General features: G+C 27.9%; 1 protein-coding gene and 1 long non-coding RNA gene across 2 annotated transcripts in view; both read left to right on the top strand.

Annotated features, from left to right (window-relative positions):
* The window catches only part of LOC136084875 (uncharacterized), a 1,185-nt gene extending 1,005 nt beyond the window's left edge, over window positions 1-180 (top strand). Inside the window, exon 3 of the long non-coding RNA XR_010640910.1 lies at window positions 94-180. This is a non-coding gene — a long non-coding RNA (uncharacterized LOC136084875). The remainder of the gene's footprint in view (window positions 1-93) is intronic.
* LOC100212662 (dynein axonemal light chain 1) overlaps window positions 1-22,500 on the top strand; it is an 84,372-nt gene that overhangs the window by 18,788 nt on the left and 43,084 nt on the right. The window contains exon 4 of the mRNA XM_065806090.1: window positions 17,198-17,253. Coding sequence (XP_065662162.1) covers window positions 17,198-17,253 — 56 coding nt within the window. The remainder of the gene's footprint in view (window positions 1-17,197; window positions 17,254-22,500) is intronic.

Below are 22,500 nucleotides of genomic sequence, written 5' to 3'. Positions count from 1 at the left end.
TATAATGCTTCATATAACAAAATTTATTGTACTTAATAAAATATTTAGTTAATTAAAAATTTTGTTCATTTGTTTTCAAACAAAAATATTTAGTGCAAGGAGTGGCTCATATCTGTACAGAGAGCAGAGCTGTGAACAATCTCATTGAAGCGGCAGAACAGCTTGGACCAAATTTTTTAGAACGGGTAGCCTCAGGCAAGTATATTAACCTGTTCTTTAATATAAATACATATTTAAAATTCCAAATAATAAACATATTTTATTTATGTATGTTGCCAGGTATACTTAAGCACAAGATGGAAGCTGAAAATATTTGTAGAGGACAGAAGTTTCAGTTGGCTACTCAAGGGTCTCCTTTGAACATTGTGGTTGGAACTCCTGACAAAAAAACTGACCGAATTGAGCTGAAACAGGTGTCCTTTGGTACTGTTATGGAGTTGGTTAAATCTCTTGAGCTTTCAAAAAATCAAACAAAGAATTTTTGTTCCTAATATAGATCTAGTATGGGAACTCAAACCTGTATTGAAGCGAACATCTTTGAAAAAATTGAAGCTCTCCATAACCGTATAGATGAATTTTACACTTCTAAAGAAGTAGGTTTTATGGATGGAGAAGAAGCCATTACTAGAACATTGGTTCATGTAAAAGATACATCTACATTTATACAGCACGTCATTACAGAAAAAGGAATAGATCCACATGACTCCATATTGAGAATAACTATGGATTCAGGTCAGGGATTCCTTAAAGTTACTGTAAATGTGTTTAATCCCCTGGAAAAAATTTCTTCACATTCAGAGCTAGATGATGCTGGAGTAAAAAGATCCTTTCTTATAGCAATTGTTGAGGGGGTTTCTGAAGCTAACGATAATCTTTGGAAGCTTATTGAGCCCCTGAATTTAAACGATGTAAAGTTTTACGTTGCATTTGATCTAAAATGTGCAAATTCAGTGTTTGGAATTAGTAGTCATGCTGGGAAATACAGTTGTTTATATTGTGAGGGATCCTGCACTCTTGAGCCTGGAATTAAACGAACACTCAGGTCATTGGATGATCATTATAACAACTTTACCCTTGACGGAAAGAAGAAGTCAAAAATGTCACACTTTAAAAATGTTACAAATCCAAGACTTTTGTACAAAGAGGAAGATCCTGAAACTCTTCTCGAAGAGTAGTTTCCTGTTCCTGAGCTCCATGTTCTAATGGGAATAGTAAATAAACTTGCAGTACTTCTAGTTAGTGTATGGCCTTTGTTTGAGAAGTGGTTACAATCAAACTACATCATGTTTCGAGGATACCAAGGCATAGGGCTTGGCGGAAACAATGCAAGCAAGTTCCTGAAGTTGGTGGATATACTTGAAAGAGATATTATAAACAATGGAAAATATGACTTACTACCAATAGTAAACTGTGTTAGAAAGTTTAAATGCCTTCAAGCAGAAGCATTTGGTATGGTAGCAGGGGATAACATCAGCACTGCTGTTCTGGAGTTTAAAAAGTCCTATGCAGATTTGATTGAATACGTGCATGCCACATTGGAGGGTATCAAGCTCAGTGTTACATGGAAAGTTCACATAGCAGTATGTCATATACTTCCTTTTCTTCATTCTACTGACTGCGACCTAGGAGTTTACTGCGAGCAAACAGGAGAAGCTATTCATCATGAATTCAAAAAAACATGGAATAGATACAAACGAAGAGTTAACTATATAGATTATGCAAAACGACTAAAATCCAGTGTTGTCGAGTTTGCATCAAAAAACATTAAATAAACTGAATAATTATATAATTTAATTTAATGTTTATAATTTCAAGTATATATTGTAAAGTATATTATTTATAGATTTAGACTTATATTATAACTAGTTAACATAAAGCTTTTTTACTTTGTGCTTTTATTTGTATAGGATAAGTTACACCTATTTTTTAATTTTTTTTTTTCAATTTTTAACACCCTAGAAGTTTTAAATGTTATAAATAGTGTCTTCCCAAAATGTTATAAATAGTGTCTTCCCAAAATGTTAGAAATAGTGTATACCCAACTATTGAAAAAAAAAATCAGACCTTGGGAACATTTTAATCTGGTGGTCACTCAGGTCCACAGTGATCAGTATAGCTATTTTTTGATTTTTTTGTCTCATTTTTTTTTTGAAAATTCCAACACCCCAGAAGTTCTAAATGTTATAAATGGTGTCTACTAATGTATATCTAGCTATTGCAAAAAAAAAATTAGACCTGGGGAACAACTCAACCTGGCGGTCACTCTGGTCCACAGTGAAGAGCAAAGGAATAAAATATTTTAGATTAGAGTACATCCTATTGTTATTTGAGGAAATATTAAACAATAAAATGAGAGAAGTGAAAGAAAAGGAAGAAGGTATTGGCCTCTTAAAAAACCAGCTTGGGGAAAGGAAAGGTAGAGATAAAAGGTATGAGTATTCTGTAGGAAGTAAAAGATGCTCATCAAAGAACATTAAAAATATATCAGCAGGATTATATAAGAATGATTTAGATTATCTAAGTTCTTCTAGTTTCACTAGCGACAAGTTAGGTAAGAAAACAGATACTGATTTTAATGAGCACCCTAATTCAAAACTCTGTTTTTCTTTCTAAAAATATTCTTCAGTCAACTGCTCATACAGTCATAGGTTATAACACCCCACTAACATTCAACATTGATTTGTAGTGTTATTGTTATGGTTGATGGTTCTGTAGCAAACTTTAATTGTTCTAAATCCACATCTTTTAGAGCTACAAAGAATATAATATCTGCCAAGGCAAAAGAAATAACAGAATAGATAAAACACTGTAATATCATCATGTTTACTAATGCTGCACTTTGTGTAGCATCATCATGTTTACTAATGCTACACTTTGATGAACAAATAGTTAACAAATTACTGGAGGGAAGGCAATTAAAAAAAGATTGCTGTTCTGGTAAGGATTGATGAGAAAGCAAAACTACTAGGCATTCCTCCAATAGAATCTAGTTCAAGAGGGTAATCAAAAGCAAGCTAATGTGGAGTTGATGGAATATTTAGGATTAGAAGATAAAGTTAAATGCCTCAGCTTTGACACAATTTCAGTAAATACAGGAAGGTGGCAAGGTACTTGCATAAGATTAGTTCAATGAAGTCAACATCCATTGTTGCTGCAATTGCTTGTAAACATCATGTTATTGTGTGACATGTAGCCAGCGCGGAAAATAATGCCTGGTCAAAGATCAATGACTGCCTGAAATGGCTAAAATTGCTTTTAAAATGAATTCTTGCCTCTCATGAGTTTTAAAAAACAAGGTTTGACAAATAATCAGGATATTATTTGAAAAATGCATATACTAAAATTTCATAAAATCATTTAAATTTTGAAAGAGCGTTTAAAATAGTTTTATTGTTTATAACATACTTTAATTGCTAGCTAAGATAAAAATTTAAACCAAGAAAAAAATTAAAATTTTAACCGTCCAAAAAAAATAATTGACTATCAATTCCTTGTGTTGGCCGGTCAAGTTGACTGCTGGCCTTCAATTTCGTATTTTCCACACTGCATAGCCCATTACTGAAAGATTTACCCTAGTGAAACTTCTGGTCTAGAAAAAAAACTATTTGAAGTTATAAAAGAAACTGAAACAGTATAGGTGATGAAGTTAAAGAATTGAAACGAATAATAATACCTTTAACATGGATATACAATCAAAAATTAGCTGGTGTTCATTTTTTGTAACAATGTGATCAGTTTGAAGATCTTCAAAAAGGTGATATTATACTTTTGTTTATTTTATTTTTAAAATATTATTCCTAATTAAAAGTTATGGGAAATGGTACTATTTATTAGTGTATCTTTTAATGAATGAAATCCCAAACCTGACTGACACACGTAAAGAAGAATTAACTGGTATATGACTTTATTCATTTATCTTTTCTATACAGAGTGGTTTCTAAATAAGTTTTTTGACACTGGTATATGGTCTTTTAATATTTTATTAATAAGTTAGAAAGCTCATTTGAATTAAATGATTCAAAATAATAATTATTATTTTATATTAGGATATAAAAGCTTACTGGTACATGGAAAGGTTTAAAGAATGGAATCTATTTGGTTCAAAATTTATTGCAAGCTCTACTCTTAGACATACTTGGTATCTGGATTCCACTTTAGTAGTTTTTGCCCTAGTATATAAAGAATGTAGGGTATGTGGTGATATGGCCAAGTATGGGCAAGAGACTGTACAATTTATAAAGATGTCCAAGTGAAAGTTTTCCTTTGGAGCACCAGGTAATGGACCAAGCTATATTGATTAGCTTCAACTTCAGTAAAGATGAGCCTCTTAGTTTGGCTCAATTAATAACAGACAAGTTGTGTTTTTGATATGCTTGGGCATGGAAAGGCAAAAACTTAGTGGACGAAGACTCCACCGAGTTTTGAATATTCAACAATTTTTATCTAGAATTTAGAGTAACAATCTAAGGGCTTGATGTTGTTAATAATTGCTCTGAGGAGAAAAGGCAAGATGACTTTTTCTTTGCAAACAATAAAAAAAAAAACACCTTAAAAGACAAGAAAAAAATAGATTATAAAAACCTGGTACTACAAATAATGTATAGTTTCTTATGTTACATTTTTTTGTAAATAATTTTTTTGTAAATAAGAGTGAATATAGAGGATCATAAATTTACCGTGATTGCTGTATTTCAATTTAAAACAAATTTTACTATTGATTTGAAGTTTTTCATAGTTTTATAAATTTTTATTTATAGTTTTGACTATTGAAAACAAGAAATATATCTTTCTTCTTTGTCCAGGCCTTTCTTTTAAATGTTTCCCAGAATAGCCCCTGAAACTGATTATAAGTGAGAAATCAATATAGTGCTGTATTAAAAATGAATAAAAACATTTTATGAGCTTTAAAAAATTATGTTAAATATATGGATTTTAGGGTTTTTTGAAACAATTTTTATAAGTTTAAATTTTTTTTTGAGAATAGAGCCCATTTTATTTAGATCAAATAAGTCTTTACAATCATATAAAAAAATAAAATCTTAAGTACTAAATCATGGTCAGCTCTGATATGCTAAAAAAAATAAATTAGGCTGTAACTTAATTATTTTTTTTTAATTTTTTCGTGAGTTTCTATCATTCTTTTTATCTAATTTTGTTACAAATGTTTTTTTAAATATTTGTACTGAGTTAAGGATTATTTCACTTCAAGTTTATTTTTTGTTATTTGAGTTTTTTTGATAATTTAAATAAATTTGACAATAACTGCTCTCTTACAATCTTGTTTTTTAAAAGTTTAATTAATGTATTGCAATTTTATTTGTAAATAAACTGAATTAGGTTTTGAAGTAAACCATGCAATAGAAATGTAAGTATTTGTAAACTTACTGATAACTATTTTTATTTTTTAATGTGTAATCTTAAAGATAGCTCTTAGGCATAATGATTAAATGGAGTGATGTGTGGTTGGGAAAGCTAGATTAATGTCTAGTTAAAATTAAATTTTGGGCTGAGAAAAGCAACTATCATTACACAGTCCTGAACTATGTTTAAGTAATTTAAAATATAGTTGAGTTAGTTTCCAAACTCTTTATCTTTAAAACCTAAACATAAATCAGTTTTTGATATTAGATTTTTAAAAAACAGATTATCATTTATATTTAGATTCAAACAAAAACTAAAAAGTTGTTTAATAAGAGTATTCTATAAATGATAAAAATATTTCGCTGCAGAAGCTATGCAGTTGTTTAAAGTAGCTGAAAATAATATTGTTTTAAGACATTGTGATAATGTGTCATTATTATTTCAAAGAATATTTTCGGGTAGTAAAATAATAAATTACAGATAGTATAATAAGTCAAGGTTTTAGTATTAGTCACCAAAAAGTTTCATATACTTTTCAAGATGACTTTGGACCATTGTCAGAGGTAAACACATGTAGTTAGCTTTCATTTTTATGTTTGATGCAACACCTACTAAACAGCAAAGAAAAGTTGTTACAAAATATTTAACATCACTGTTCTTTAGTAGAGCATCAGCAGAGGTTGTTAAAATAATGCTTAGAGATTTATGTCATAAAGAAAGATTTGATGTACCATGATTGTCTTTTTTTAATATTTCAGCTAATAATTTTTATTTTAGCAATTCCTTTGAAAGTTGTTATATGTTCATCTTCATAGCCAAAAATTTAATGGCTTGTTACCAAGGTTACCATTTGTAAATTGCATTTTGCACAACTGCATAGTGCATTCAAAAAGCGATTGTTGTTTTTAGGTTAGGATGCTGATTAATTATCAACTTTTTTGTTAATAATATGAAGACTAATTTTTTAGCTATGTAAATATTTTTCACACATTAATATTTTTCATTCTTATTTACCTATAAGTATTAGTATTATTAGCTAATTTCATTCTTATTACCTATAAGTATTAGTATTATCAGCTAATTTCATTCTTATTACCTATAAGTATTAGTATTATCAGCTAATTTAGAATAAATAGTATATAAAAGTAGTTAGTTATATGTTCAGGCTCAAGCTTAAAATATATTGTTTTTGCTGTTGTAGAATGCACCCAGCAAAAAAAAAGGATTCAAAAAAATTAGCTGATTGCTTTTTAATTGAAGATGAAACATTCTTTCCTGGTATTGACATTATAAAGTTTCTATTAGAATTTAATTATACTTAAAAATATTTTTTGGCATATATTCTGAAAAAAAGGAATATATAAAGACTCTGACAGACAACAACTGTTATGTTAGGATTCAGAGAACACATAAGGAAAATGGAAATGTAATTAAATAAATTTGGAGTTATTTTTTTAGGTACATGTAATAGAGAATTTATTATTTTAGGAGTTACTTGGGTTCATTAAATTCCTTATTAGTATTGTTTTCTTGTTAGAAAAATACTTGACCATATTCCAAAGGAAAGGATCATTTGTTCATATTTTACTTTATAAAATGAAAGGTCTTTTAATATCTATGATGAAGTGTTTGCTAAAACCTTTTGCTTTTAAAGAAAAACTTGCCAAAGATCTTTTAAAAATGGATTTATCTGATTCAATTATCTGACATGAATTAAATAAATTGGGCTTTAATGTCCCAAAAAACTAAGTATGGATATGTCAGTTAATTTGCTAAGAGCTATTTATCTATTCAGAATGGAAGTGCTAGCACAGACAGAAGATAACAAAAACACATTGACTTCAGAGGGAATAAAACTAAATAAAACATTAATGGTTTTGTAAATATCAAATGAATATTAAATAATAGTATAAAAAGAAGTAAAATAGTAAATATAGTAATTAGAAGTGAGAGCAAAAAAATTGTTTTAAGCAATATCATTAACATTGATATGACGATATCATATTTTATCATTGACATTGTTATAAAATATGAAGAGTTACAATTCCATTGACAACAATAATCATTACAATCATCACAAATGAAAAACAAAAAATTTACAGTTATGCAGGACTCATAAGCCCAAAAGTGACACTTTAAATTCAGACTTCGTTTGGTTTAGTTTTCAAAAAGTTTTCATATCTAAAGCTTTTAATAAAGTTAGGCATGCTGGTCTTTTTCCTAAACTTGTTTCATATGGTGTATCTGGGAAAGTTTTTGAGATTATCAAATCATTTTTTTCTAACCGCTTTATTAAAGTCATCCTTGAAAGCCATCATTCTCCTTCATTTCCAGTAACTTCTGGGGTACCTAAATTCTATCCTTAGTTCTGTTTTTTTTCTTATTTACATTAATGATCTTCCAACAACTTTACATCTAAAGTAGCTCTTTTTGCTGATAACTCAACTTTATACTCCTGTCTTGACAAAAGATCTTTTTTCAATGGCTAAGAAGAGGCAGTCGATCTTGAATTTGATCACACTTTCTGTAATAGATTTGGCCTTGCAGTGGCTTGTAAATTTTAAGTCCAACAAAACTCAGTTACTTACTGCAAACAATATTATATTGTGTTTAAAGCAAGAACTTATTAATAAATAAATAACTTATTAATAAAGCAAGAACTTATTAAAATATAAAGAAATTGAAAAATATAACTTATTAATAAATAAAAAAATTGAAAAATCTAAATCTAAAGGAAAATTTTTATTGAAATCAAAAAGAAAAATGCAAATCTAGAGTTTCAGCTTGTGCCATCAACAATAAAGATATGATAGGTTTAAATTTGCCCATATTGAGTAATACCCTGTATTGAGTATGGGCCAATACAGGATATAGACAATACAGGTGAACAGTGCAAAAAAAAAAAAAAATTGAAAGTCAATGAATAAATATTAGTTTAAAAGTGAAATAGATTAATTAATTAATTGTTCAAAAAATTTAATTAGTTTTTAAAAAAAAAAGTGTTCCAGTTAAGATAAGAGTGCTTGAAATTCTTGTTGAATTATTTGTTATGGAAAATTATGTGACTATTAATTCTGCTAATTTATTTTATATTATTTTAAACTTATGAAGAAATTATTGTTAAACAACAAAAATCTGTAAAAAAAAATTTTCAAATAGTATTTTTGATAATTTTGCTTTCAAAAACTTTTCATTTTTGTAATGAAATTTGACATTTCTTGGCATTTTTTTATAAAGTTGTTGTTTGACAGCTTTCTATAGTATGTATACATATATATTAAACCATTTCAAAATTGTATATAAAAAAAATAATTTTTAAATTTTAATTGGGTCACCCTCTAATTTAATGTAGTTTGTGGTCAGGAAAATAAGTTAAAAATTATAAGCTTAAATAATGTGTTTAAGTGACTGCTCAAGAGATTCAAAGTTGTAACAAAAATGGTGAGAAAACAGTAAACATTCTTATCCCATAAGTTTGATTGAATATAAATGTTACAACATGTTTAAGTGTGTTATACAATGTATTATCAAAGTTTGTTATACAATGTATTATCAAAGTTTTCACAATAGTAATGAATGATCTCTTGCTATTCTGCTGTAAAGTTTTTCTTTACAGCAGAATAGCAGAATGGTCATGAGCTTTCTGTGATATTCAACAATCTGAAATATTAACTGCCGTTCAGCTTCATCAAGTGTAAGCACATTATTGAAGTCTTAACAGCTTAACAGCACACTCAGTACAGTCATTGGTGACTCTCATGCTTGTTATTTTTTGCTTAGCAGTGACAAGACACAAAACCCATGCAGCTGGATTATAAGTAAGAAAAATTGGTTAAGTTTTAAGCGCAGTGAACAGATTTATTGATCTTTGAGTAACAAAATCTGACAAAGGCTTTTCCTGAAAGTGCTCAACTAATTTTGAATCAATTCTTTAGAGATCAGTTTTCATTGGTGGTTTCATCAGAGCAACAATCATAGCCTCTTTCTTGCTATTTGGAAGTCAGAAAATAAAGCAAGTCCAATCAAATCTTAGTTCAAATACCACATATGTCCTCTCATTTTTTTAATTGCAATATCTGCTACCTTTTTGTCAACAGCAAGATAAGACATAAGAGTTTGGAGTAGACAAAAGTCATTGTATGGAGCATCAGAACTGTTTAGGGCTTTAAGCCAAACTTTCGCATAAATTGTTATTATGAAAAGACAGATACGACAAAGACGTTGTAGTTCATATGCTGTAAATTTGAATTACCTATGGAACAAATAGAATTCAAGACAGTATATTCCTTTTGCCATCCACCTGGCACAATGATAGGCACCTGGAGGGCTGAAATGAGTTACATCATCATTTTCACCCAGTACAATTAGTGTCAGTTGGATGAGCTCCAGGTAATCTTTTTGTGGTTTATTTTTGAGGAAGAGTTGATTCCTAAGAAATTCTGACATATTTTTCTTCTTCTGGTTCAGCCATACACACGTATATCTATATATGTGTATGGCTAAATACACATATATAGATATACCATATATATCTTTTATGTCAATCCCAACAGCTTTGAGGACTGGCACAACAATATGCATAACCTTTTTGTATGATCAAGACAATAAATAATGAACTATCATTAACACTATGTGGCTTCAGTGCTAATTTTTTTATTTTCTTGAGTTAGAGTTTCAATAGGGTGGTTTTTTTTTTGTCTTTTGCTGGTGATACTTGCTAAATAGCAGCTCCTCGTCACCAGTTCCTTTATAATTCTGAATCTGAATTTTTTCAACCAATCCAGTCTTGGTATATTTGTTCACTTCAGTTGCCTTTTTTTTGTGGTGTTCTTTTTGGAAATGTCAATACACACATTTTTGTTCACGTTTTTTAAATTCTAAATCTTTACTACCCATTACCATTTTCTTTTTTTCTCTTTGGTCTTGAAGAAACATTACATCCTGTTGAATTTTTGTAAGTCTGTCACAATCTGCATGGGCCACATCAAATAGCTTATTCAACTTGTTTATCAAATCAGTTTCCAATTTTAACTGTTTTTCAGTTCTGCAAGACTTGTTCTTTCCTATTTTAACATAAGAGTTATGCAACACTTTTAATTTAGCAATAGCATTCCTTTTTTGTGTTGTTGGAACATTGGCAATAAACCAAATTTGTAAAACCTCATCAATAGTATTAGAACAGCTTTGTGAAAGTTCCATTTTGTTTGTCATTAAGTCATAAAAGAGGCAATGTAGGACAAGACTAACTGTGGGCAAACAGCTTGATCAACTTAGTTTATCTAGAACTGGTAATTGATGACTAATTAGCCACACATTGGTATCACATCTTGTTTTAATAACCATTTCTTTGACTTTTATTTATTTTTACTAAAAATACATATATATTCACAAAAAATAGCTTTTTGTCATTAATCATTGAAACTTGAATTGGTTTTTTTACCTAAGGAGTACCTAGATCCAATTAAAACAAACATAGTTGTAAACAAAAAGTAAATTAACACTATGCTTTATACAAATGGGTTATTTTATCAAGTTTTGTAGATTACTTGACAAAAGCAGGTGAATAAAGTTAATTGAGCTGTCATTTAATGTTGGAATAAGATCATGAAATTTTTTGGAGTTATTTTTTTCATCAATTAACATCATTTAAGCACCTAGCCAATTAACTTTTCAAAATTTTTTGAAAAGTTAATTGGCTAGGTGCCAAAGTTTGTCGCCTAAGTTCGTTCAGCATGTAACTTATGTCATTTAAGAAAAAGTATAAAAAAAGCATGCAAAACTCAAATTTTACAAACTTTTTATTTCAAATAATATTTGTAATTAGTTCTTAAATATGAATCTATAAAAAAAATTATGTTGTTTATATGCAACCTGCTGAAATAATTCATTAGCAAAACAACAATTTAAAAAAATGCATACTATTCAAATCTAAAATAAGCAAATTATTAAAATAAACGATCAAATTTTATCTTAGTATTATTAGGAATCACCTAATTAATAATATTTACAAAATAAAAATTATTAATTTTTGAGAATTAACTACTTTTTTTATAAAAATTAGTGAAATTTTGAAATACTCTAACTTCGGTCATTCATGGATAAACAACGAAGAAGACAATTAGCAGTAATATTTTGAAATGTTGATAAGTGTTGCAAATGTAAAATTTACCGGTACCTATACCTGTAAATTTTAACTGTAAATTTTGACATTTTTTAAAATGATACACACCATGGTATTTCATTTGAATAACAAATTTGTTCATAATTTCAAAATAAACTGATGGTTCTTTGAGTTCCATAAAACATCAAGCTTGTGACATATTTGGAGATAAATTAAAGCTCAATGACAATTATGGATGCGTTAGGAATCCTGTGATGATTGGTTGTGTGGATCTTGCTGTTCTACTATGATCAACAATACATGCAAGAATTTCCGATAAACATACAAAGCTCATTTAAAGCAAAGTAGTGTTTTTTTGTTAATTAAAAAATCTTTTTAAATTAATTGAAAAATAAATTTTTAATTTTGTTAACCAGTGGCGTAGCAAATGTGACAATGACCAAAGTAATAAAATAGTTGACTAATTACAATAAAAATTAAAAATACTACTACTTATATTTAAAAAGGCCTTTTTTTATGTGCTTCTTCTTGTTTTCTTTGGTGCCCCAAAATACTTTTTTTTTTATCCCAGGGTGACGCCCTCCTTAGTTACTGGTTTTATCTGAATTTATATCATAATTTTATAATAATTTAAAATATTTAAAAATTCGTTTTCATTTTTTGTGTCATTAAGTTTGTGATACGTTATTATAAGATGGTATTGAAAGGGGTGTGTGACCCCCCTTTAAATACCATCTCATAAGTTTGGGAAAGTGTGTATGCATATTTGAATAGATTAAATTGTTGTTATTTGGAATGATTATGAATTAACTGTTTCTTTGTAGCTTCAGTTGAAAAATGTTTTCTATGATACACAATTACTTGGTAGAGAAGCTGACGTTGATTGTCATTTTTTGTCAAAATAGCATTAAAGTCAGTGGCTAATTTAACTGCCTGTTCTGCACAGGCATTAACCACTTTCATGGCACAAACTATCTTACAAGCAGACTTGTAGTCATCACAGTTAGCTTAAGTTTTAAGATGTCAAGAATTCTTTTGGTAGATTGAGAGAGTCAAACAAATTTATTGAGCATCGTGTAACAAAGTTAGCTAGAAAAAGTTTAGAGAATGTTCAGAGCAAGTCCTTTATTGTCACCTGGTAATGGTTCTTTTTGTAATTTTCAATTTTCACTTCAACAGAAATTTTATCACTGAATAATGGGAGAGCAGCTAGATCTTCACTTAAATACCATAACTGAAGTTTAATTTTATTTTTTGCAACATTTGCAACTTAGACAATAGTTCTCGATTACTTTTAAAAGAAGGAGATCATTTTTTGGTGCTTCTGTTGTGAGGGGTGCTGAAAACCAGAAACATGCATATATTGTAGTTATGAAGAGACATATTCTTCTTAAACTCCCAATTTCTTTCTCTGTGATAATTAATTGATGAAAAACCAAAAATTTTTAAACAGTATATACCTTTAGCCATCCATCTTGCCTGATGATAATCCCAGGAATGCAAATAGTTGTTGTATCATTATTTTCTCCCAAAAGGAGAAGAGCTAGTCTTCCGAATTCTTTATAATCATCACGTGGTTGTGTTTTCTTTAAGTGTTTTTTTTCAAATTTTCCACCACATCAGATTTTCGAGATACAAGCCACTCTTTTTCAAACTTTGTAAAGCATCCAGCTCCGCTCTTATCACTTTCAAGTGGTTCAAACTTTGATTTTTCTATTAGCTCCCACTGGGACTTCATTCTACCAAAAAGTTCAATGTTTGGTCCTTTTGGTACATAAAACCCCTCAAACACTGCATTTGCTCAGATTTTAAGAATATGATGTCGACAGGCTAAAAACAAAACTCTTCGATTCATTGACTTCTGTATGCCAGTTATTGCCCCACTATGACTTCCTATATTACTTGCAGTTGCGTCAAAGCAAAGACCTGCAAGATGCTCCTCAATGCCAGGCCACTCATGAATGAACTCAACTACTTTTTATCCCATTAGAGTGCCAGTACCAGCAGGTATCTCAGGGATCCCTAATAATTTCTAAATATCCAAGCCAGACACAACAATTGGCAGACATTCATGTCTGGTTCTACCTACATTCAACAACATTTTACCATCAAAATGAGCAACTAGTGGAACCGAGGGTTGAAAGTTTTTTTTTAATGCTATTGCAAGAGATTCTAATGCTGGATGAAAGAGTTAATTGTTAAGAATACAATGTTTGGACATTGTAATTAAGAGTTGACTAGTGCCCATAGTAGAATGTTTTGAATTATTTGGATGAGTAAAAGCTTTTTGTGTTTGATTGACATATCGCAGTCAGAATTTTCATCCAAAGAGTAATTTGAATTGTAATCCATTAATGTATCTGTTGATATAACTTTACTTTCTTTATGTTGTTTGAAGCCCTTTTTTTCTTGAAGCTTGTGTTTTTTGTATTTTACAACTGCTTTCTTATACATTAAGTCTTCTGATATCATTAACATCTTTTAAGGACCTCTCTGGTCTAGCAGAAATTGTCTATCTTTATTTATCTTGATGAGACAATCCCATTCACCATGGGCAATATCAAAAAGTGTATTCATCTTGGCAGTGAATTTTTCTTAATAGCTATGTTGAGTAGCTAATTTTCTACTTCTGTGCTTAGACACTTGTTGCTTGTGAATACTCTTTAGTTTAGCAACCACATGAGGCTTCACTATAGTTGGAATAATAGCCTTAAGCCAAAAAGTCATAACTTCATCTGCAACTGTGTTGCAGAATATTGAAAAAGTTGACTTTTTGATTATCATTTCATAAAAAACACTACATAGGGCAACACCACTTTGTGGCAACTGACTTGGCCCATCTATTGTTGAGAGAATATGTCCAACTAGCCAAACATTTGTAGTTAAGCGTGTTGCTTTGTCTGAAGCAGCCATCTTCTTAAGTAATTTTTTTATACTTTTTTACTATAATAGAAAGAATATAATAGAAATTTAATAAATATAAAGTGGTCAAAGTCAAATAATAAAACAAATAAGTCTTAGATGATAACCCCCTACTATTTTCCCTACATTTTTCAATAATGAAATAAAAATATGCATTTAGGAGCGATTTTTGGTAAATAATGCTGAGGTTAAATCTAAATTTGGTTGACTTTCCAGTCTTCTGTGAACTATCTATGTTGTAACATAATACTTTATATTATTTGTTTTTAGATTAATTTATAGCAGTATTTTGAATGAAATAAAATAGAATTACAAGAATAAGTTATTAGACAAATTTTGGTCAATTTAGGGTTCTGAAATAGGGTTTGGGAAACCACTTTCTATCATCAGTTTACAAAAAAATTTAAACTATATGCTTTTTATTTCAGACCTCACCAAATAAGAGGTTGTGCAATTAAAAATAAATTTTTTTTTTTTCCATATAAAAAAAACCACCCTAATAAATAAATAAATATATATATATATATATATATATATATATATATATATATATATATATATATATATATATATATATATATATATATATATGTATATATATATATATATACATATATATATATAAATATAAATATGAAATTTTTTTTGCAATTTCGAAATGCATACCCTCTCTTTTTTTTTTTTCATTTGACTTCAAAAACTTAAATATTAAATATTATTGAGATCGGATAACGGTAACCCATGCTTGACTTGATGTCAAAGTTCAAGTTGAAAAGTTAGTATGGATCTATATGGACATAGTAGAGTTCATTATTGATATTCAGTAAATAAAACACTTATAATATTTATTATGTATTTTTAGTAAAAGACACATTAATTATTAAATTTTCTTTTTAAAGTTTGCTTTTTAGTGATGGATCCAAGAATTTTTTGACAAGTGGGAGGGGGGATGTTGAAATATTTTTGCATTTTGTTGTCATCAATTTTGAGTCAATTAAATAGAAACTTGCTTTTGACAGCCGAATTCATCAATATTTTTCTCTGAAATTAAAACAGAAGGAACTGTTATCATTCGTATGGTAAACTATAGAAGAAAATCGAAGCATAATTTACATATAAGACATACGAAATAGTGGGCCACAAAGTTCTTCTTTGGATGCAATTTAACATTTATTGTAAGATATTGGTTTTTCTTTAGCTAAGTTAGCAACCATTTTTACTCTAGTTTTTTTATTGACATTATTGTCAAAAAACAGACACTTTATCTGTCAAATACCATAAATGCTGGCAAACTTCTGTAAAGCTGTTTTAGAAATACTTTTGTTTATTGTTTCGTAAACTTTAATGGACTTCAAAAAGTTTAAGTCTTAATAAGGTGCTTTTACTGCTAGAATGCATTGGAGTCATAATTTGACGTAGAATATCACGATAAACAGACAGACATCCAACAGGGCTGCCTAACCAGCCTCGACCCCTTTCTTCATTTATTAGTGAGTGAATCAGAATAAAAATTAATGAAAAAATTAAAAAAAAAACTATTGGGAGGGTTCTTCTTTAGATTTATGTGAATCTAGAGCTGGCAATAGTTTGCCATCCCAGTGGACAGTTACATTTTTTTCACATTTTTTTTGCAAATCTCTTCAACTTGGTATAATGAAACAAGCTTCTTAACACATTTAGGTAATGATTTAGTTGGTATATGTGCCTTTTCCCAGTAAATAATAGACTCATGAGTTGTAAGACTTGTATTTTCATTGACACTTTTTTTGTTTGTTTGTTATTCGCCTCCTCAAGGCCAAGAAGGCCACTACAGATGAGGAGGCTACTTAATAGTGGTTATGAATTAACTTTATTTGAATTAACTTATTAATTATGAATATTATAGAATAAAACTCCCAGTACTTGTCCAGGGAAGTTTTGAACCGGTGGTTTGATGCTTTAAGTCTCCTAAGAAAAACATCTCCTTTTTAGAACATCATAACTTCACTGTCATGTTGACTACTCAAAAGTAATGCGTTTACTAATCAAATAAACAAGTAATAACAAGCAAGCGAATAACAAAAAAGTTTTGCTGCATGGGTTGTCCTAATCCTAAGTATGCAAAACTATATTTTTAAATGTTTTGAGACCATTCAAACAAAGTTAGAGGGTATGCATTATAAAAATATCACTTCAATTTTTTTGGGACGCCCTAATATATATATATTTATTTATATATATATATATGTATATATATATATATATATATATATATATATATATATATATATATATATATATATATATATGTATATATATAAATCATTAAATTTTATTACTTGTATGATATTTGGTATGTATATATCTGCACATTTGGGTGTGCAGTGACAGTATTTTTTGCACACCTCATATGACTATTTCATATATATATATATATATATATATATATATATATATATATATATATATATATATATATATATATATATATATATATATATATATATATATATATATATATATATATATATATATATATATATATATATATATATATATATATATACAACCCTCGGAATTAAAAAAACTGCTAACTAAAAAGTGTTTGAGGTTGGTTGTATATATATATATATATATATATATATATATATATATATATATATATATATATATATATATATATATATATATATATATATATATATATATATATATGTATATATATATATGTATATATATATATGTATATATTTGTATATATATACATATATAGCTATTTTTTATTTACATATTTTTACTTAAATGTTTTATTAGAAAACTTTCCCTTTCCACGAACTGTATTGAAAAGATTGCCAACTTGAATGGTTTGAGTATGTATTTATTTTTTATAAAAAGTACTATCTTTTTAAGACTTGTACAATATATTTTTTCTATATCAATAAAATAAGAAGTTGTTTAGCTACAAATAAAAATTTACAAATATTTTTTTTTTCAAAGATTTTTATATCATTTCTGTATTTAATTTATCATTAAATAAAGAAATGATCTACTTTGGTATAAATTACTGAGAAATAAAATTACATAGAAAATAGTTAAATAAATATTGTATATAGATTTAATATTATATATATGTATATATATTTATAGTGATTGCTTGCAGCCTTCTTGGAAGTGAATTAGAATATCAGGGTGTTAGCTAGCCCAATGGTGCCGATTATAACGCGGAATTCCCAATGGGCTTAAAATTCCCAAAAGTCAATAACCTTTTTTTTTTTTTTAAAAGTGTTTTTTTGAGTTTTTTAGGACTTTTTCTAGAAAATTCCAAACATTTTCTAGAACAACAACAATAAAAATTCCCAATACATCAAAAACGTGGTATAAAATTTATATATATGTATATATATATATATATATATATATATATATATATATATATATATATATATATATATATATATATATATATATATATATATATATTAAATATATATATATATATTAAATATATATATATATATATTAAATATATATATATATATATTAAATATATATATATATATATTAAATATATATATATATATATATTAAATATATATATATATATATATATATATATATATATATATATATATATATGTATATATATATATATATATATATATATATATATATGTATATATATATATACAGGGCATTAGCCAGAAATAAATTTTATACCGCATTTTTGCCGTATTGGGAATTTTTATTGTTGTTGTTCTAGAAAATGTTTGGAATTTTCTAGAAAAAGTCCTAAAAAACTCAAAAAAACACTTTAAAAAAAAAAAAAAAGGTCATTGACTTTTGGGAATTTTAAGCCCATTGGGAATTCCGCGTTATACGCGACACCATTGGGCTAGCTAACACCCTGATATATATATATATATATATATATATATATATATATATATATATATATATATATATATATATATAATATATATATATATATATATATATATATATATATATATATATATATATATATATATATATATATATATATATATAAGAAGACATAAAAAATAGGACTCAGTAAGAGGGTTGTCATTTATTAATATAAAAATGTTGACAATATTGATAATCACAAAAACTTTCCTAGTTACTCCACATGAAGCAAGCTTATGAAGAAGATCAGCATACTAAACTTTGTTGAAGGGTTTAGATATGTCAAGAGCAATAGCCTTTGCCTCACTGCCTCCAAGTGATTTGAATGTTGAACAATGCGTTAACCTGTTTAACTGATATGTACTGGAAAAGTATGGCCGTAAAATTCAAGAGTCAAATTAGAAAAATAAAGTGAAGAGGTACTAATCGGAAACACATGAAAGAATAGTTAGAGTATTCAAACTTGATTTCTCAACAAATAGGTGAATTGATGCGCAATTATACACCTAAGCCAAGTATGTGACTACTGGAGTCTTTGCAAATCAAAAGAAGGTACCCATCAATACTGAGATCTGAAAAAGGAACAGCTGAATTTAAATTAGTTTCACAAAGTAGAAGCAAGTCTGGTGACTTTTGCAAGAGCTATTATTCAACTGATGGAAAGTTCCTTTAAAGACCACAAATATTTGGAAAAGATATATTGAAACAGTTAGGTGGTGGTGATGGTTTTTTATGTTTAATATTTTTGGTTACTTTGAGTATGATTTAAGTTTAAAGGTAACTTGACTCATTAATAGATAGAGCTCAGCATCACAAGCAATGCGCTATGCAGTCCTGCTAACTAATCAAACGTCATAACATAGGGCTCCTTATGTGACCTCAACCATGCACACGAAAAGCACTAAAAAGAACACCATCCACATGCAACATGGCACTGTTAATATTTTACAGCTGTTGATAGAATCAGCCTCTCTGAGAGCTACCACAGAGTTTGGGAAGCTTTACTATCAGCAGGCCTCAGAATTATTAAACTGAGTTTTATAGCTGTTCTTTTATTAGGACACAACAGGAAGAGTTGCATAGCCATTATCAAGGAGGCACAAGCAAAAATCTGAGTAGAGTCAAGAAGATCCAGCATTCATCATCCAAGGCAAGAAACAACAAGTTTGTAACACAAGTTTACATCTATGTCAACCTAATTAATAAAAAAGGGTATGAAGCTTGTCAACAGAACTACTCTGCTTACTCCTAAAGTCTTCAACTAGGTGCCCTTCTACAAGACATAAGTTGGATGCAGTTAACATCTGCCCAAGATGAGTATTTTTATTAAGTCACTATTTCTAGCCTTAACTCAAACAAGAGCCTAAAGGCAGTGGAATTTATTCAGAGTTTATTTCTCCTTGCCTTTGCCTAAAAAAGCTAACTCTACAAGACAGCAGTGCATGGGGTAGGTATTAATTGGTTCCATCATACCAATAGCAAGTTAATCGTGATGATCCTATTTGTCAAATAGCAAAATAATTCAAAATTTTGACTTGAACAGTTTTGAATATTATTAAAAAAAAAGAAAAAACTAGGTGTGGTCAATTGAAAACAAACGAGACACCATCCAATTAAATATGCTGCTAAAGACAGAAGAATTACAATCACTAGTAAAAGAAGTAGATTATTAACTACTCCCAAAATAACCCATGCATTAAATAGTTCTTGAGTAGCTCCAGTGTCTGTGACAACAATGAAGAGGCAATTGATGGAAGCAGGACTTGGTGACAGAATAGCTGAAAGAAACCATTACTTTGGATCCAAGATAAAAAAAAGAAACTAGATTGGGCAAAATTACACGAAAAATGGATGATTGGTGACTGGAAATGTGCTCTTTAGACTGACGAGTTGAATTTTCAAATCTTCGTCTCAAGAGAAGATTGTTTGTTCAAAGAAAAGTTGATAAAGGATCAAAACACAGTGTTTAATACCGAGTGTAAAATATGGTGATGATAGTGTTATGGTTTGGGGCTGTTTGGTGGTAATACCAACAGGTGACATTGTAAAAATAGAAGCAATAATGAAAAAAGAAGTGTGTTTACACATTTTAAAAAGTTATGCCATATCTTCGGAAGTCTGATTTTTCGGGAGCCATTCATTTTTCAAGAAGATAACAATCCAAAGCATTCTTCAATACTTTGTAGAAATTATTTGAGTAGGTTAGAAAATGATCAAATATTAAAAAGAATGATTTATCCTCCTTAATCACCAGATCTCTCTCCAATCAAATTTGTATTGAAGGAATGAAAAAGAAATGTCAAAAAATTAATAACCAACGGTGCAAAATATAAGTGGTAAACTTAATATTGAGTGACATAAAATTATATATTAATTAAAACTATAAATTAATTTAATAATTTTAATTTTTTCTATAAAAATTTCAATAAATAGTAAAATAGTGTATGTTACAGTTAATTTTAGTTTTCAGTTTTTTCTCCCAATAACAAGTAAAACTTTAATAAGTATGACCATTCAAATATATATATATATTTATATATATATATATATATATATATATATATATATATATATATATATATATATATATATATATATATATATATATATATATATATATATATATATATAATATATATATATATATAGGCTCTGTTCCATGGGCTCAAAGATCAAATTTTTACCTCAAAAAATTGTATTATAACTGGTTAAATAAATTTAAAAATAGATATCTTTGAGGCACTGTTTTTTATCCGAATTCGTAGGTCTATATGATCATTTAGGCCCAACCTTATAGTTATTGAATAAATTTCAGACTATGCTCAAGTGTTTTGGACCCTGAGTTTTGACTCATTTTCATAAAAATTTGACCGGTTTTTTAGCGGAAAAAATAATATATCTACATAACAGTAAAAACAAATATAATGTAGTTTTAAAATAAAATGAGAATAGATACAAGATCAAAACAAAATTTTTTTGATCAATGATACCATTGAGATACTACCATCATCTCAATTTCCTACTGGAGAGCAAGTTTTGCAATATCAAAATGGTAAACTAATTAAAGCAAGATAATAAAAATTACAATATAAACTCAGTGATATAGTTTCTTGCAAATTTCCCCATAGAAGTTTTGAAATTGGTTGCAATAACTCTGGAAGATGTAGTTTTCTTAAAAGCACTTATGTTGTTTCGTCACTGAAGAAAATTTGGAACAGAAGTTCAATTCCAATAGTAACTGACCAATATATTAGGTAAATGACACAGTGTATGTTTCTTTTTAAATTTAATTTCTTAATATATATATATATATATATATATATATATATATATATATATATATATATATATATATATATATATATATATATATAAACAACTTTAAAATGTATTCTACAAAATAGAGTGCTCAATGTTCTTAAAAAAACAGAGCAATTATAAATTAGTAGAAAATCACTTAACAAAAATTTTCTTTCATTTAACACTGTGTTTCATCAATGTAGACTCATCAGAAATGAATGATCAAATTAATAAAACTTCAATTTATACTAAAAATTAAATTACAGGAAGTCGCTAATATCTTAACTACAGTAAATTTTCACACATTCATGGAATTTGCTGACACTATTATAAAAAGAGTTCTTTAGAAATGATTACTTATGCTTTTTTAAAAAAATATTTTTTAAAAGGGGAATTTAATGTAACTATTATTTGAGCTCATTTATTTTTATAGTTTTTAGGAGAAACTTATTTTTGTGCCTACATTTAGAAATTAATCCCGATTTTTTGTTTAAAAAGCATTCTTCGTTTTTGTAAAATTTGAAATAATGTGTAATTATTTCAAATTTTTTTTGTAGGCACAGTATGCATTTTTTTGGAAATATTGTTATATGCTGTTTTAAGGATGGATCAATTCAGTATAAAATCATTAATATTTTTACCTTTTAATTCCCATATATATTTTGACAGCATGGTGTCTTTTGAGTACTTTTTATTTTTAAAGGATTGCTTATGATTGGCAAAACATTTTTTCCGTTCACCCTCTGTTATGCCAATATATTGTTTATCAGGTACATTCTTAGAGGAAACAACACATTTATATACCACATTTTTTGATAAACAACTTCTATTCATTTGACAATTGTTTTTTTGTTTACAATTACAATTTTTTGTAGTTTTTTCATTTAGGATTT

This window comes from Hydra vulgaris, chromosome 09 (genome assembly GCF_038396675.1).
Source record: "Hydra vulgaris chromosome 09, alternate assembly HydraT2T_AEP".
Classification (NCBI taxonomy): domain Eukaryota; kingdom Metazoa; phylum Cnidaria; class Hydrozoa; order Anthoathecata; family Hydridae; genus Hydra; species Hydra vulgaris.
Note: the sequence above shows the minus strand (reverse complement) of the source record. Positions and strands in the feature narration are given on the sequence as shown.